The 15,619-nt window shown below is 45.0% G+C and overlaps 2 protein-coding genes across 2 annotated transcripts in view; one reads left to right on the top strand and one right to left on the bottom strand.

Moving 5' to 3' along the window:
- Positions 1-15,619, top strand: part of lrp1ab (low density lipoprotein receptor-related protein 1Ab) — a 90,457-nt gene that overhangs the window by 54,096 nt on the left and 20,742 nt on the right. The window contains exons 28-48 of the mRNA XM_078288221.1: positions 512-631; positions 2,187-2,414; positions 2,692-2,866; positions 3,806-3,900; positions 4,085-4,234; positions 4,398-4,538; positions 4,958-5,086; positions 5,184-5,315; positions 5,437-5,571; positions 5,695-5,824; positions 5,984-6,110; positions 7,017-7,168; positions 7,342-7,466; positions 7,616-7,990; positions 12,342-12,531; positions 12,737-12,941; positions 13,097-13,289; positions 14,041-14,166; positions 14,296-14,424; positions 14,850-14,969; positions 15,408-15,521. Of these exons, the coding sequence (XP_078144347.1) occupies positions 512-631; positions 2,187-2,414; positions 2,692-2,866; positions 3,806-3,900; positions 4,085-4,234; positions 4,398-4,538; positions 4,958-5,086; positions 5,184-5,315; positions 5,437-5,571; positions 5,695-5,824; positions 5,984-6,110; positions 7,017-7,168; positions 7,342-7,466; positions 7,616-7,990; positions 12,342-12,531; positions 12,737-12,941; positions 13,097-13,289; positions 14,041-14,166; positions 14,296-14,424; positions 14,850-14,969; positions 15,408-15,521 (3,291 nt within the window). The remainder of the gene's footprint in view (positions 1-511; positions 632-2,186; positions 2,415-2,691; positions 2,867-3,805; positions 3,901-4,084; positions 4,235-4,397; positions 4,539-4,957; positions 5,087-5,183; positions 5,316-5,436; positions 5,572-5,694; positions 5,825-5,983; positions 6,111-7,016; positions 7,169-7,341; positions 7,467-7,615; positions 7,991-12,341; positions 12,532-12,736; positions 12,942-13,096; positions 13,290-14,040; positions 14,167-14,295; positions 14,425-14,849; positions 14,970-15,407; positions 15,522-15,619) is intronic.
- LOC139917608 (galanin receptor type 1) lies at positions 8,825-9,865 on the bottom strand. The gene has a single exon (XM_071906771.2). The coding sequence runs from the start codon at positions 9,863-9,865 to the stop codon at positions 8,825-8,827; it is 1,041 nt and encodes a 346-aa protein (XP_071762872.1).

Raw genomic sequence — 15,619 nt, 5'->3', positions numbered from 1 at the left:
TGGGCAGCAGAGAGGCAGTGGGTATTGTGATTGGAGGCAGGAAAGGAGAGATCTCACAGTCTTATTGATTGACAGCTCCGACCAATTCCCATGACAGTGACGGGGGAATAAGCTGTGTCTGACAAGTCTGGTTGACTGAGTCTTTTCTACACTCTGCCTGGCTCTCACTCTCCATGAGCCCATTGATGGAGAGGTCCAATACATCCAGTGAGAAAATACCCAAGGACTCCATCATTTCAGAATTAGTGTGATAGCCTTGAACTGCTGTCTCACATTAAACTACCGGCTTAGTCTTGTATAAGAATGTATTCTCTGCATGCTTTTTTTAGTCAAGCTCAGGGAAAAGCTTTTTGAAAATATGATATTCAGTGCAGTTTATATAAAATACTGTGAGCCTTAAAGGAAACACCTCCTCTCTCTCTCTCTCTCTCTCTCTCTCTCTCTCTCTCTCTCTCTCTCTCTCTCTCTCTCTCTCTCTCTCTCTCTCCATCTCTCTCTCTCTCTCTCACAGCTCCCAACCCTTGTGCCTCCAGCCCCTGCTCCCACCTGTGTCTCATCAACTTCAACAAGACCTTCTCCTGTGCCTGCCCACACCTCATGAAGCTGCAGCCTGACAAACGCACCTGCAAAGGTAATGACACAACAGATGCTGACACTCATATATACACACACGCACACACACACACACACACACACACACACACACACACACATAAGCACATGCACCCACACCCATCCTCTCTTACCTTGAAAACCACTCACTCGCAGAGCATGCACACACACACACACACACACACACACACACTGCTGTCATACATAATCCATGTTTTTGAAGAGCAAAGGACAGGCTCTTCCTTTGCTGGAATCCTCTCTCAGGACTGTCATGACTGGTAGGGTGCGCTCCGCTTGCGAGCCTGACATCAGCGTCATTGGCTGTCATCTCTCATGAAAGCAGATCTGATTACATCTCCTCTGTTTGCGCCACGCAGCCTTCTTTAATTTAATTCCCATTTCATTCCATATCAAAGACTGTCATAAGTAATATGTGCTAAAGTCTTCATTTATTGCAGTGTGATTTCATGAGTGGGGTTCATGATAGTTTTAGAGGGGTAGCTTTGGGAATTGTGTGTGTGTGTGTGTGTGTGTGTGTGTGTACGTGCACGTGTGTGTGCGCTCTCATCCTCATGTTCCTATCTCGATGTTTAGCATTCGACAGAACAATCCTCATCTCTGCAGTGTAGATGTGAGGATAATTGGATTAGAGGGCCTCTGATGCATTCCTCATTAACATGGGCATTATCAGGGAGTAGAGTAGAGCCCTAGCCAAACTGGGGCTCTACTCAGAACTGGGTCACATCCGCAACTCAAATAGAGAGTTACAGATATAACTATGGTTCTATGATTTCTGGATTGACTGTTATCACCACCTCCTGATGCGAGGGGATCGAGCCCCAGGAGATTGCCCCCGGTTAAATACTCCCTGCTCCTCTGAGGCCGGACGGTGAGGAGTCCCTGGCTGGACATTTTGTCCCTCTTGTGCCTGTACCTCCTGGGATCCAAGCAGAGGCGCCAATCTTTTGATTACGGGGCTACTAAAGGAGGAGTCTGCACTTTCTTTACTTTACTCCTTACTCCTGTAATCATAATTTGCCTGTAAGAAGATAGAAGGGACAAACTTCAGGATAACAGAGGTTTATATATACAAGCGAGAGCATTGCTGCCCCATGTCATCCTAGGTCCTACGTGACTTTGTTGGTATAAACACTCGACCTGCATGTGTGCGACATTGGGTAATATCCAGTGTTAAGCGCTGCCTCTGGTGGTCGGGAAGAATGAAACGGAGCCGCGCTATTGGCACCACGGAGCCTTCTCTTCAGCTCTAAGCCTTATCACAAAAGAACTAAGAAGTACTCGCAGGTGAGATTAGTGTTAGTCACGGAACTGTATTTGTAGAGCTCTTAGATATTCCTTCCAGCAATGAGAAGTTATTGAATTTCAACAGAAATGATTCAAATCTTTCTCTGTCGTTTGCCGTCCGCCTCCTTCTCTCTTTTACCTCTCCTCCTTCTCATTCAGAGATTACTTAGATATTCATTCCATTAATAAAAAAGTTATTGAAATTCAACAGAAGTGATTCAAATCTTTCTTACTGTCCGTGTTTGTGTCTGCCATCTTCTCCTCTCCAGAGTCCCGCAAGTTCCTCCTTTACGCTCGTCAGATCGAGATTCGGGGTGTGGACATCGACAACCCCTACTATAACTACATCATCTCCTTCACCGTGCCGGACATAGACAACGTGACGGTGGTGGACTATGATGCTGTGGAGCATCGCATCTACTGGTCAGACGTCCGCACCCAGACCATCAAGAGAGCCTTCATCAATGGCACTGGGGTGGAGACTGTTGTGTCTGCTGGTGAGAACAATTCCAGGAATCTCTGTTGGAAAATGGCATCTGTTTTTTAGGATTTTTTTTTTTTTTTTCAATTAAATTTGTATTTATCTCAATAATTTGAGAGCATGTTTCAGCCCAAGAAACTCTTCAAATCCCATAGTATAGTCTAAAAAATGCATAATAATCAATCTAAAAAGAAGTTGTTTTTTTTGTCCAAAGTCCAGAAAAGTTTACTTTTTGGAGATGGAGGATTTTCATTCAACCCTAACCCTTTCTTTGTGGTTTTGACATTTCCCAGACCTCCCCAACGCCCATGGACTGGCAGTAGACTGGGTGTCCAGGAACCTCTTCTGGACCAGCTATGATGCCAATAAGAAGCAGATCAATGTGGCCAGACTGGATGGCTCTTTCAAGAATGCTGTCATCCAGGGCCTGGACAAGCCCCACTGTCTGGTGATGCACCCTATACTGGGGTGAGTGTTATCTCCAGTTAGTTGGGGCTGCGTTCAATTCCAGATGTGAATTCCCCTTTCTTGTGCTCTTTTGTTATTTTCCTTTACATCTGAAACATGTCTGGGCAAAACTGCGTGTTCACACATTTGGTTGACACTCAAATCACATCAAATGATGTAAAGGTTTCTATGAGGGCAAGTAAGGAGAAACGACAACAAGATAATCACTATATTGCGAGCAGATTTCACTGAGGTTGACAAACTGGAAACTCTCTCAACTAACTTTAAGGATTACACAATTTCCTCCTCTTAGCCTATGCTGTTAGGAAAGTCCTCAATATTGTCTAACCCCTTAGGTTACTGCGTGATTAACAAATACCTTGCTCAACCCACACTTTCTCATAGATTTTATTCAAACTTAAAGCCATAATCATCAAAGGTCATCAAACACAAATTCAAAAGCACCTACTGTTGCTTTCACTTCAGAAGAGTACACTTCAGGTAAGGTTTTCAAGGGATCATTCTCTGGCTTCTTAACATCTTTGGCAGAGCACTTCTCTCCTCTGTACTGACAGTAGCCGCAGATTTCTTCACTCCCTCTTCCCCCAGCTCTGAGGTAAGAAGAGCAGAGAGGAGAGGGCAGAGGGCCCGACTCCTGCCCATGAGGGGAAGGTGTTGTAAGCTCAGTCATGACAGACAGAACTTGCCCAATCGTGGCTGTTGTAGGAGATACTGGGCCCTAATCACTTTGCGCTTTATGCTCTGGAAGTGTAGTTGCAGCAAATGCAGAGGGGGAAGGGTGGCCTGGCCCAGCTCTGGCTCTCTGCTGTCTCTGGCACAGGTCAGCTGAGAAGCCCATCGTTTCGACAGAACAGCACACAGCGGAGAGATTTTAGCTTTTCATCCACAACCCCTCTCCTTGTATCACTAATCTCTCATACCATGCATATCCCTCCCCAGGAAGCTGTACTGGACGGATGGAGATAACATTAGCATGGCTAACATGGATGGTAGCAACCACACCACACTCTTCACCAATCAGAAAGGACCAGTAGGTGAGCGGCTGAACCCCTACCTCTGCAAGCAAATGATTGACTCCAAATAATACTGAATATCTTTTAAAATATAATGCAGAGTCATGGAGCGAGCAAATTAGTGTGATAGATAGCATATGAAAAATAGTTAAAAAAAAAAAATAGTTTGTTATGCATTAATTATCTATTGATTCTGTCCACCCAGGCCTCTCTATTGACTATAAAAATGAGCAACTGTACTGGATCAGCTCAGGGAACAGCACTATCTGCCGCTGTGAGCTGGATGGATCTAAACTGGAGGTCCTGGAGGGGGCTAAGGGCAAACTGACAAAGGCTACTGCACTGGCCATTATGGGTAAGGAGGAAAGCATATTTTCAACACCTTCTCTGATGTGCAAGATGAGAGTTTGTAGTGTCTTTGAGCGAATTTAACATTGTATTACTTTAATCTCAACATGACATATTAGGTTTCATGCCATGTTAGCAGATAACAGCTGACAACATTTCCCTGCCTTTAGGAGACAAGCTGTGGTGGGCAGACCAGGGAACCGACCAGATAGGAACCTGTGACAAGAAGGACGGGGGGAACTGGAAGGTGCTGCGAAACAACACCTCCCCTATGATGCACATGAGGATATATGATGAGGCTGAGCAAAGAGGTAAGAAACAAATGTTAAAACACTGAGAAGGAATGCTATTGAAGTAACAGTGTTTTACTTGTGGTTTCTGTCAGAGGAGGGTCAAATAGCATTTGCATGTACTTTTCATTGATTGTTCTAGCCTGTTTAGGTGCTGGATGGGGGTGGTTCCCTGGGTAAGACTCTACAATGAGTGTCAACAAATCTAGGCAATAACAGGATAGTGTTAGAAGTTTTGGAAAGTCAATTTAGAATACTTTTGTGATTGATCACTTACTTGAATATTGAAATTGCCCTGATGCCAATGTAAATCCCACTTGTTTTGTGCTCCAAGCAGGTTAAAGCAGGCAAAAGAAAAAATAACTTATTTGCAAATATATCTCAACTCAGGACTGATTTTCTCAGGGTCTAACTGATTTGCCCTCTCTCGTTCTTAGTAGAAGGTATCAACCTGTGCAATAACAACAATGGAGGCTGCTCCCAGCTGTGTCTGCCCACCTCGCCCACCACCTGGTCCTGCATGTGTACCGCTGGATACAGCCTCAAGACTGGACAGCAGTCCTGTGAGGGTAAGACACTCCCACTGCTTCACAGCTACTGTCACACATACAGTAGATGTACTCGGTATATCCTAATACAAAAACCTATTATTCTGTCTCTGAGCAGGTATGGGCTCTTTCCTGCTTTACTCTGTCCATGAGGGAATCAGAGGAATTCCACTGGACCCAGCGGACAAGTCTGATGCCCTGGTGCCGGTGTCTGGCACCTCTCTGGCTGTTGGCATCGACTTCCATGCCGGTGAGCGACCCGGAGGGACAGCAGTAACAAGAAGGCCTCTCCTGAGAGGCATTTTATAGCTGTCGTTATTCCAGTGAAGCACTATTTATAGGATGACACTAATGGCCTCTGCCTTTTTCAGAGAACGACACCATCTACTGGGTGGACATGGGCCTGAGCACCATCAGCAGGGCTAAGAGAGATCAGACATGGAGAGAAGACGTGGTTACTAACGGCATCGGCAGGGTGGAGGGCATCACTGTCGACTGGATAGCAGGTCTAGTCAAAGCATACATTAATTCTATCCAACGTGCACATACTGTACCACTGCTAATGTACTGTATGTATAAATCATAGACAAAGGACCACGTAGTTGATTTACATCCTTCTTCTTTTATAGGGAATATTTACTGGACAGACCAAGGCTTTGATGTGATCGAGGTGGCCAGATTGAATGGCTCCTTCCGCTATGTGGTCATTTCCCAGGGCCTGGACAAGCCCCGCGCCATCACTGTCCACCCAGTGAAAGGGTAAGGCTCGTGGTCAAGGGTTGAATTATGCCTCCTATATCAGTGTTGTCATACGGTACCCAAATTGTGTTGTTGTAGCTTCGGCACTATATACTATTTTTCTTCTTCCTCCTAAAACTTATTTTTAAATCGCCTCCTCGTGCCTGTCCCTGTGTGTAGGTATCTGTTCTGGACTGAATGGGGTCAGTACCCTCGTATCGAGCGCTCTCGGTTGGATGGCACCCAGAGGTTGGTCTTGGTCAATGTTAGCATCAGCTGGCCCAATGGCATCTCCATCGACTACCAGGTCTGGATCACAACTGACACCATACCACTTCCTTCCCACACACATTTGTCAGTATTAGGAGAAGATATTTACCATGTCTAGTTTAAATGAATACACTGAGTTTAAACTTACCTGTCAAGGGTAAGAACATAGATGGCAGAATCATACATGTATCCTCAATAGATCGTTTGCTCTGGTGCTCCATGCTAACACTTTAGCATAGGCCAACACTGTGTTAAGTGATTGTATGCAATTAACATTAACCAAAGTAAGTAGGCTGACCATATTATAGTAATAAAACTTGTTAGTGTTTTTTATTATACGGCCTGTAGATATATATACTGTCTATATATTTATTTTTTTTAAGATTTTTTATTTTTTGGCATTTTTGCCTTCATTAGATAGTTCAAAGTAGAGAAAGACTGGGAGAGAGAGAGGGGGATGACATGCAACGAAAGTCCTGGGCCGGATTCAAACCCAGGACGTTGCGTTTATATGGTATGCGCCTTAGACCACTGAGCCACCAGGACACCCCTAGATTCATAAATTTCAGAAATATTTCAAGTGAGCAACCATGTTATTTGTCCACTGTGCAGTTTTGAGCAAGTCCCTTCTTGCACACCACATTGACTTCCTTTGGAACAACACGAGCCACACTGCCAAACGTAGCCGCATAACATTTAAAATTACTTGCCATTTAGCTTTAGAGCTGCAAGTTCTATTTTTTTGCTAATGCTACTCACCCACAGTTACTCAACATAGTGTAAGCTAAAGTGTTAGCATGGAGTTGTTGACCAATGGGTCAATCTCCCAAAACTTAGTTATTTTTTCCTGAAATTGCTTAGCTAGTTTTGCCTAATTTGCATTTTGAAAGTATGACCTTTCTTGAAAGATCCACATTGTCTGACTTCTGGATTGTGTCCACAGGAGGGTCTGCTGTACTGGTGCGATGCCAGGACAGACAAGATTGAGCGCATCAACCTGGAGACTGGAGAGAACAGGGAGCTGGTGCTGGCTAACAACAACATGGACATGTTTGCTGTTTCTGTCTTTGAGGAATACATCTACTGGAGTGATAGGTCAGTTAGCTATTCAGCTGTTCTTTATTCATTACTTCAATCAGCCTTTTTTTCCACCTATCTAAACTATCCATCCCTAATTTCTAATTGCACGACAGCATGTGAGTGATTTGTAAGATTTCATATTGTATCTTGTTGTAAATTGGCTGACAGTGTTGTTCTCTTTTGTCCAGGACTCATGCCAATGGCTCCATCAAGAGAGGCAACAAAGACAACGCTACAGACTCTGTCCAGCTCAGGACTGGCATCGGTGTACAGCTGAAAGACATCAAGGTTTTCAACAGAGCCAGGCAGCAAGGTAGGAACACACACACACACACACACCAATGAAAACTCTCATCACCCAACTTAATCAGCACCCCAGGAATCAACAAAATTCAGTGTTTAACCAGGCTAATTATTTGTTTAACAGCTTACCACATAAACAACTTGTCACATTCTCCCCAGGCACCAACATCTGCAAAGACAACAACGGTGGCTGTGAACAGCTGTGTCTTTATCGTGGCAACGGGGAGCGCACCTGCGCCTGCGCTCACGGCATGCTGGCCGAGGACAACAGCAGTTGCCGTGACTACGACGGCTACCTGCTGTACTCGGAGCGTACCATTCTGAAGAGCATCCACCTATCGGATGAGACGAACCTGAACGCGCCCATCAAGCCCTTCGAAGACCCTGACCACATGAAGAACGTCATCGCCCTCAGCTTTGATTACCATGGGGGCGGAGGGAAGGGATCCAACCGCATCTTCTTCAGCGACATCCACTTTGGCAACATCCAGCAGATCAACGACGATGGCACAGACCGCAAGATTGTGGTGGACAGTGAGTATCAAGTCATCAGTCACATGTCAATCGGTCAATAATTAGCTCAACAAATCCACATAAGTCCAGTAAGCAAACACAGCTGTGCATCAGTGATCTCTACACCACATCTCTCCACCTAAACTGTCCGTCTTTCTCCACTCTGTCCAGCTATACTTCAGCTGTGTTGACTAGTGGTACCATCTCTTATCTTCTCATCTTCATTAATAATTGAGTGTTGTCCCTTGCCCCCTCTACGCTGTAAACAGCCATCATCACGCAGGTTGACAACACAAAGACCCCTGAGTGAACCACTGTAATGAACACACAGCTGGAGCCTCTCAACTAGAGGAGAGCGGCATCACTTAGGGCTGTCGCTTGAAGAACACACACAGAGACACACACACACACACACACACACACGCACTCACTTGGATTCTCAGTGCTTTTTGCTTGTTGTTTTCATGCTGAAGTGTCTTTTAAATCCCACTCTCTTTAATGATTCAAGAGCAGGTTCTTGAACCCCATCCAGAAAAACATTGGATTTAAAAGCCCTGGACCAGAGTTGTTCTTAGCAAGCAATATTTAAAACATTAAATCTTTGACAGGAAAGACAGGGAAACAAGGAAAGTACGTGGGGTTATTGTGTTTATTGATCTTACATTGAGGTTAGTGTTTAGAACAATTCTCAAAAATGATGCCTAGTTTTTCACACTGGTTCTCTACAGTCAGTTTTCCATCCCCCTAGTACAGCATTTATTCCACTGGAAAAATGAGTTGATCACAGTGAGGTTAGAAGAGTGCTTTAGCTCCAGGAGTAACTGAGGTAGCAGTGTCTCCCCAGTGGCCCTAGAGTCAGTTTTGCCCTCTCTCTGAGGTCGGGTCCAGCTCAAAGGGCTGTACCGTGTCCCTGCCCACCATATGAGGGCAACCAATCAGACAGCTCTTGCACCATGCCCAGCGCTCCCTCCCCAGCTCCAGTAACTCCCGTCGAAACTTCTGGGACATAAAGACATAGAGAACCGGGTTTACTACTGCTGCGGAGGATGCCAACAGCCTGGCCAGGATGGCGATGGAACGGTAACCTGGCGTGCCCTCTATGGTTCCTCCAATGAAGGTGAACATGAGACCGTAGGAGGGCAGCCAGAGGAGAGTGAAGACCAGGACTAGGAGAGCCGAAGTGTGAGTGACCTGGCTCTGGTAGCGTTCCAGCTGGGGGGCGCTGCCCAGCAGCCGCGCGTGGCGAAGAAAACAGTAGATCTTGGCATACATCAGCACGATGACGCCCAGCGGTAGGGCGAAGGCGAACAAGAAGAGGGCGGTGCTGTAGACCAGCTGGCTGAAATCCGACAGGAAGGCAAAGCAGTACACAGCGCTGGACACACTAACTGTGCGGACGGCAAACTGGGGAGCAGCCAGGGCCGAGGCAGGGAGCCACAGCAGAGCTACAGTCAGCTTTATGCGACGGCGCATTCGAGAACGGTAGGCCCAGGTGGGGTGTACCACTGTCAGGTAGCGTGACACAGCCAAAGCTGCCAGGGTGAAGACTGAGGCGGCCGAACAGGCCACACCCAGGAAGCTGATGGCCTTGCACAGGAAGCTGCCGAAAGGCCAGAAGCCCAGGGCGATGGCAGAGGTGTGGAAAGGCAGGCAGAGCAGCAGCAACAGGTCCGCAGCGCTCAAAGCCAGCAGCAAGGTGTCTGTGCCGTGGGGAGGTTGACCGTCTTTCCTCCTCCTACCGGCCAGGATAGTGATGACCAAGGAGTGGCCCACCAGGCCAGTCACCAGAATTAGCCCATCCAGGATTGGCACCAAAGTCTTCATCAGCGCCTCGTCCGCCCTGTTCATTAGGCCGCGGCCACTGCTGTTTACTTGCTGCCTCTGCAAATTCTCCATGCGTTCACAATAAAGGTGTACTGAGTAATGAATCTAATGGCCTGTTAATGCGGGGCGTCAGAGCAACATATTCACACAGTCTCAAGATGATGCAGCTCTTGCCTCCAGCTCATCTTTCAAACCGTATTACTCACAAGCATGATCACACTCCATTAAGACAGCTAGCACTCATAATGATAGCAATTAGATGAGCAGTTAAGATCACCCTGGACAGTTGACTCTCATTCACTGACATCTATAATCTGTATCCTCTCTGGAAAATAGAGTTGTACATGTATAGTCCAGTTTATTTTTAGTTGTTTGTGTGTTGAGTTGTAAATGTGCCTTGCAAGAATATACCTCATGACGTGACTGAAATTAATTTTCGGGTGCCCAGAGATAGTCCACTGCCTCTGGAGCCACACATGTGCCCTTGCTGGTGTCTGATTGAATCCCACCAAAACTTTCTCTCTTTCACTTTGTCTCTCTCTTTCTGCTTTCCAACTGTTTGAATAAATAAAAAATACCCCAAAATACCTCTCTTTTTCAGAAAAAAAAAAAATGTTTTCAAAACATAGTCTCACAAAAACTCCCCTCAAAATGATGTGCAGTTATCCAGTTTTACTCAGAAAAAAAAATGGGAACATGACCTTTAGAGAGCAGTCCTTGAACATTGGATTTGGCTTCGCTGCATCAACATGTCCACTGTAATCCAAGGAAGAGCAGTTTGGGTCAAAACTGGAGAAATGTCAGTGCAGCAGTTACTCTGTGGTTGTATTGATTTCTTGAAACCAGGCAACAGAGGACAAATTCATCCCAACGGTTGCTAACAGGCATTCCACATTAAAAGCAGTCAATGCTACTTGATGCTAAGTGGTCACAGCGGTAGTAGGCGTCTTGTCCATTTAGAAGCTCTTCAGAGGCTTGTAACCCTTAGATTCCACTGGCAGGAGGAGAAACTGAACAACTAGCTTGACCCTCAAAAGTAGAAGGGAAAAAAATGAAGAAGGATGGAACATAAAATGAACATTAAACAAAAGCTTAGTGATTATTAGGTTTCAGTTGGATTACCATACTACTCCGCGATTGTCGGACTATGATGAGTGGCAATGGTCTTCTCAACAGGCTTCCCCCACTGTTTGCACAGCAAGGAGGGCTGAGCTGATGTAGGCAAGGGGAGGGGAGACCAAGGTGTTTCTGATTACCTAATACTGGCTTGAACCCACTTTAACCACCCGCCTTTTAGTGTATCACTTACCATCAGTCTACGCATTTAGCCCTCCATGCACCCATTCTTTTATGTTTTTGGCATTGCTGGTTTTTACAGCTTAGGAACGGTAACGGCAAATATTGAGTTGTCCCCACTGGCTTTTCTTATGACACTATTCTATTGCTTTGACTTACAGGATGAAAGTCACAATTGTGACTTTCAGTTGTTTTTTAACTAGGTATTCATCCCTAAAGTGGTCTTTAGGTGCATTAAGGTTGATTGTCGCCCTTCCTCGTTCACCTTAAACATCTATAAAAAGGCAATTATTGACATTCGACCAAGAGCAAACAGTCGCATGGAGTGTCCTGGCTTTTATTGTTGAGCGATAGTGGTCATAAATATGGTCCCTAGTGTGACAAAGAACAGATGGATGGAAACCTTGGAAGAGCCCATAAGGACTACTGTTCAGTGTCCTTCTCCACGATGCTGTGTGTCATGCAGCCGCCTCAGATAAAAATAGGAGTCAGAGCCCCGAAAAAGGGAAACTGTCAGGGGAGTAGGGGACCTCCAGTTGATTAGTAGTACTGTGAGTGGGGGTCGAAGGAGAAAGGAGAATGGATAGTGGGAGGGGCCGCTTTATCTCTGCCGTTCATGGCTGACTTCTTCACCCTGGCCTGTTTCCCTAAAGTGACTCAAGCTGCTCCAGTGGCGGTTTTCTTCCCAGAACAAGAAGTCGCCATGAATAAGAGCATCCACAGGGAGCTGTATTTGTATGTGCAGGCAGCCAGCCATGAAATGACAGGATGATACAGACTCTTTAAACTCTCCAGAAACAGCAGGCATGGCGCGCACCCTGCTCTCAGTGTTGTACCACTTTACCATTTTATTCTTTTCTTTTTCACTTTCCTCTCTTCCCCCCTCGCTCCTCTTTAGCCTTGTCCATCCTCACAGTGTTTCACCATTCGTGAACTAATTTGGGAAGACAGCATTTCCTACTGCCTTTTTAAAGTCTCACAGACTTAACCATGCATGCAACTTGTTAATCTTTGACAATGATTAATGATTTGTGTTGAATTCTCCCCTGAAGGCCCTCATTAAAGATATCACTAGCACCTCTGAAGGTATATCTTTTTATAGTGGAATAAAAGGAATTTGTTCTTCCCAAGCGTTGTACTTCTTACAGCTTTTGCCTGACAGCTATTAAAGAAAGAGTCTGTGATAGTCTGTGTTTTGTTGTGGATCCCACACGTTTGCTGAGGTCCAACTTCTCTCACCTCTGCTCCACAGATGTAGGATCAGTTGAGGGCCTGGCGTACCACCGTGGCTGGGATACGCTCTACTGGACCAGCTACACAACCTCCACCATCACCCGCCACACTGTGGACCAGAGCCGCTCTGTGGCCTATAACCGCAACAACGTGGTCACCATGTCTGGCAACGACCACCCCAGAGCCTTCGTGCTGGACGAGTGTCAGGAGTGAGTCATTAATATTGCAGCTTGATGTTCTGCACTGCACCTGGGCCCAGTTCCAATAGTTTTCTGGGGGGTTTTTTGTGTGTTTTTTTTGGACAGCAGATTTATTTTGGATCAGTCAACTGTTGCTGTTATTATACCATTTTGGGAGCTGCCAGTCTTCCCACTGCAAATCATTCTTCTTCCCCTGTGTTTGTTCCCACTACAGTCTCATGTTTTGGACCAACTGGAATGAGCAAGCTCCCAGTATCATGAGGGCTTCTCTGAATGGAGCCAACGTGCTTGTGATCATTGGCAGTGACATTAAAACTCCCAATGGTCTGGCCATAGACCATCGTGCTGAGAAACTCTACTTTTCTGATGCCACACTGGACAAGATTGAGCGCTGCGAATATGATGGCAGCAACCGTTATGTGAGTCAACTCCTTTATTTTTCTCTGACTAAAGAGAATGCAGTTGGCATCATTCTTAAGGCGTTGGCTTTAGTTTTGCAGTGTTGTTTGAAATGGTACAGAGCTGACATTTGAATTACTAAAAACTTATATTATTCTATATTTTTCTACTTTAGGTGTTGTTGAAGAATGAGCCTGTCCATCCATTTGGCCTGGCTGTGTATGGAGACTACATCTTCTGGACCGACTGGGTGAGGAGGGCCGTCCTCAGGGCCGACAAATACACAGGAGGAGACATGAAGGTGCTGCGTGCCGACATCCCTCAGCAGCCAATGGGCATCATTGCTGTGGCTAATGACACCAACAGCTGTGAGTATCATTCACTGGGGTCATTCTAAATGAGTCAGGTAAAGGATAATACCGGTGTTTGTTTTTTTAAAGTTAAGTTAAATTGGAGATATCAGGGCTTGTTTTCCTACATTTAGCCATTTGCAGCCATTCATTCTTGTAGAGTATAAGAAACAACTTCCACAGACTTGAAAATTGCCCGAGCTAGATAATCCATCACAGTGAACATGAAGCTTTAATTTGGTTTTGTCAAAGTTTCTGTTTTATCATTATTTCATTGTGCCTGAGTTGAGTGTCTTCATATCAGCGCTGCATTACGTTGCACTCTGCTTACCGTCAATCACCTGACACCCGCAGGGAGAAATGGAAGTCTCCGTCAGGAAATAATCCCTCAAAACATGTCGCCTTACAAACTTTAATGTCACATCCATGTCTTCTTATTTGGGACGTCTTTGTTAGCCGGGACAGCAGTTAATTGCAAGCTATAGGTTTGCCACTGTAAAGTTTGTATTTTAAAAATGATGAAAAACAAGTATATGTTATTCTAATTACATGCGGCATGACTTGCAGAATGATTGGGGGAAATGTAAACTAGACATAGACAGAAGGGCTATAACACTAAATGACAGCAGTATTCTCCTTTTTAAGTAGAGAAAACAATTTCAAATGATGCAGGCTTGCTATTGTGATAAAAATGTCTTTATCATTATATAACTGCTCTAACACAGTACATTACATACACTAACTCTCCTGGGTAATAATACCCTTTCAGGTGAGTTTTCTCCTTGCCGAACAAATAATGGAGGTTGCCAAGACCTGTGTCTGCCCACATCAGATGGACGGGTCAACTGCAGTTGCCGTGGAGACAGACGACTTCTGGAGGACAACACCTGCTCTGGTGAGGGAGAGGGAGAGAGAGACTGGGGAAGAGACTGTCAGTTAGTCTATACAGTTCTATCAGTATAGGATAATACTTGTGATGGGGTTGAATGCTTGTCACTAATTTCAAATGTTTCTGCCCTACCAGCTCTGAACGTTTCATGTGGAAATGTGGATGACTTTGAGTGTGGTAACGGCGACTGTATCAACTACAGCCTGACCTGTGACGGCATGGCTCACTGCAAGGACAAGTCTGATGAGAAGCAGTCCTACTGCGGTGAGTTTCCCTACTGGACTATTAGCTGTCTCTAAATAGAGCTGTCACGGCTCATCATTTACTTTTTACAGTTCAGGCACTTAGCTAATGGTCTTATCCAGAGCAACTTGCAATGAGTGCAACAGAAGAATACATTTTACTTATTAGATCACCATCATTACATGTAACTAATCATAAGGAGTGCAAAAACCAGAGCCATAGTGCCCTGAAAATATTCATGTGACCATAGAATAGTCATGTAAGAGATGGGTGCTAGGGAAAGAAATTAAAAAAAATTCTGAGCTAAGGAGAGAGGAAGAGGGGATTTTTATCAGCTTGATTTAGAAAATGCTATAGTGAAGTGGTTGATTAATTCATATGTCAAGTAGGCAACATAGCTCTGTGCTCTTCTACTGATCTTCATATCAACTGCTGCTCCTCCACAGCCAATCGCCTCTGTAAGAAAGCCTACAGGCGCTGCATCAATGGCCGCTGTATCGGCCACCAGTTCTGGTGTGACGGCACGGATGACTGCGGCGACCACTCAGATGAGCTGCCCTGCAACAGTAAGAATATGTCTATTTCTATTTCACAGCCGCAAGTGATTAAAAAAGCATCAGCTAGGTTCCTGACAGGTGTAAAAAGGAGGAACCATGTCACTTCACACCCTTACCTATGTCCCTTAGGTCTTCTGATCTCTTGGTCATTCCTTGATCAAGGCTAAAACTATGTTAATGGATTTGCTATTGTGGCCCCGAGAATGTTGAACAACCTTCTTGAAAGTGTTAGATTAGCAGAATCCATTGCCATTTTTTAAAAAATAAATTAAAAACCCACAGCTTTTTTCTTGTTCTGTTGTCTTTTTCTTTTAACCTTGTGAAGAGCTTTGTAATGAAGTGTTTAAGGCACTATAAAAATAAAGTTGACTTGACATGGATTAAGTTATTTGTGTGAGTGTGCTTGCCCCCATGCGTGACTTAACAAATATGCTGTGCTTCCTGCAGTGACCCTATGCAAACCAGGGGAGTTCCAGTGCAAAGACGGAAGCTGTATCTCCAATTTTAGCCGCTGTGACCAGGTGGTCAACTGTGAGGACGCTAGTGATGAAATTAACTGCCGTAAGTGATCTACTGTAGCTTCAACCATTTTAAACCTTAAAATTGTAAATGAATAACAGGACATGGAAGAATATGTTCTGTTTTGAAAATTAGATGCG

This window comes from Centroberyx gerrardi, chromosome 14, assembly GCF_048128805.1.
Source record: "Centroberyx gerrardi isolate f3 chromosome 14, fCenGer3.hap1.cur.20231027, whole genome shotgun sequence".
NCBI classification, from domain to species: Eukaryota; Metazoa; Chordata; class Actinopteri; order Beryciformes; family Berycidae; genus Centroberyx; species Centroberyx gerrardi.
This window is presented reverse-complemented; position numbering and strand designations above follow the sequence as displayed.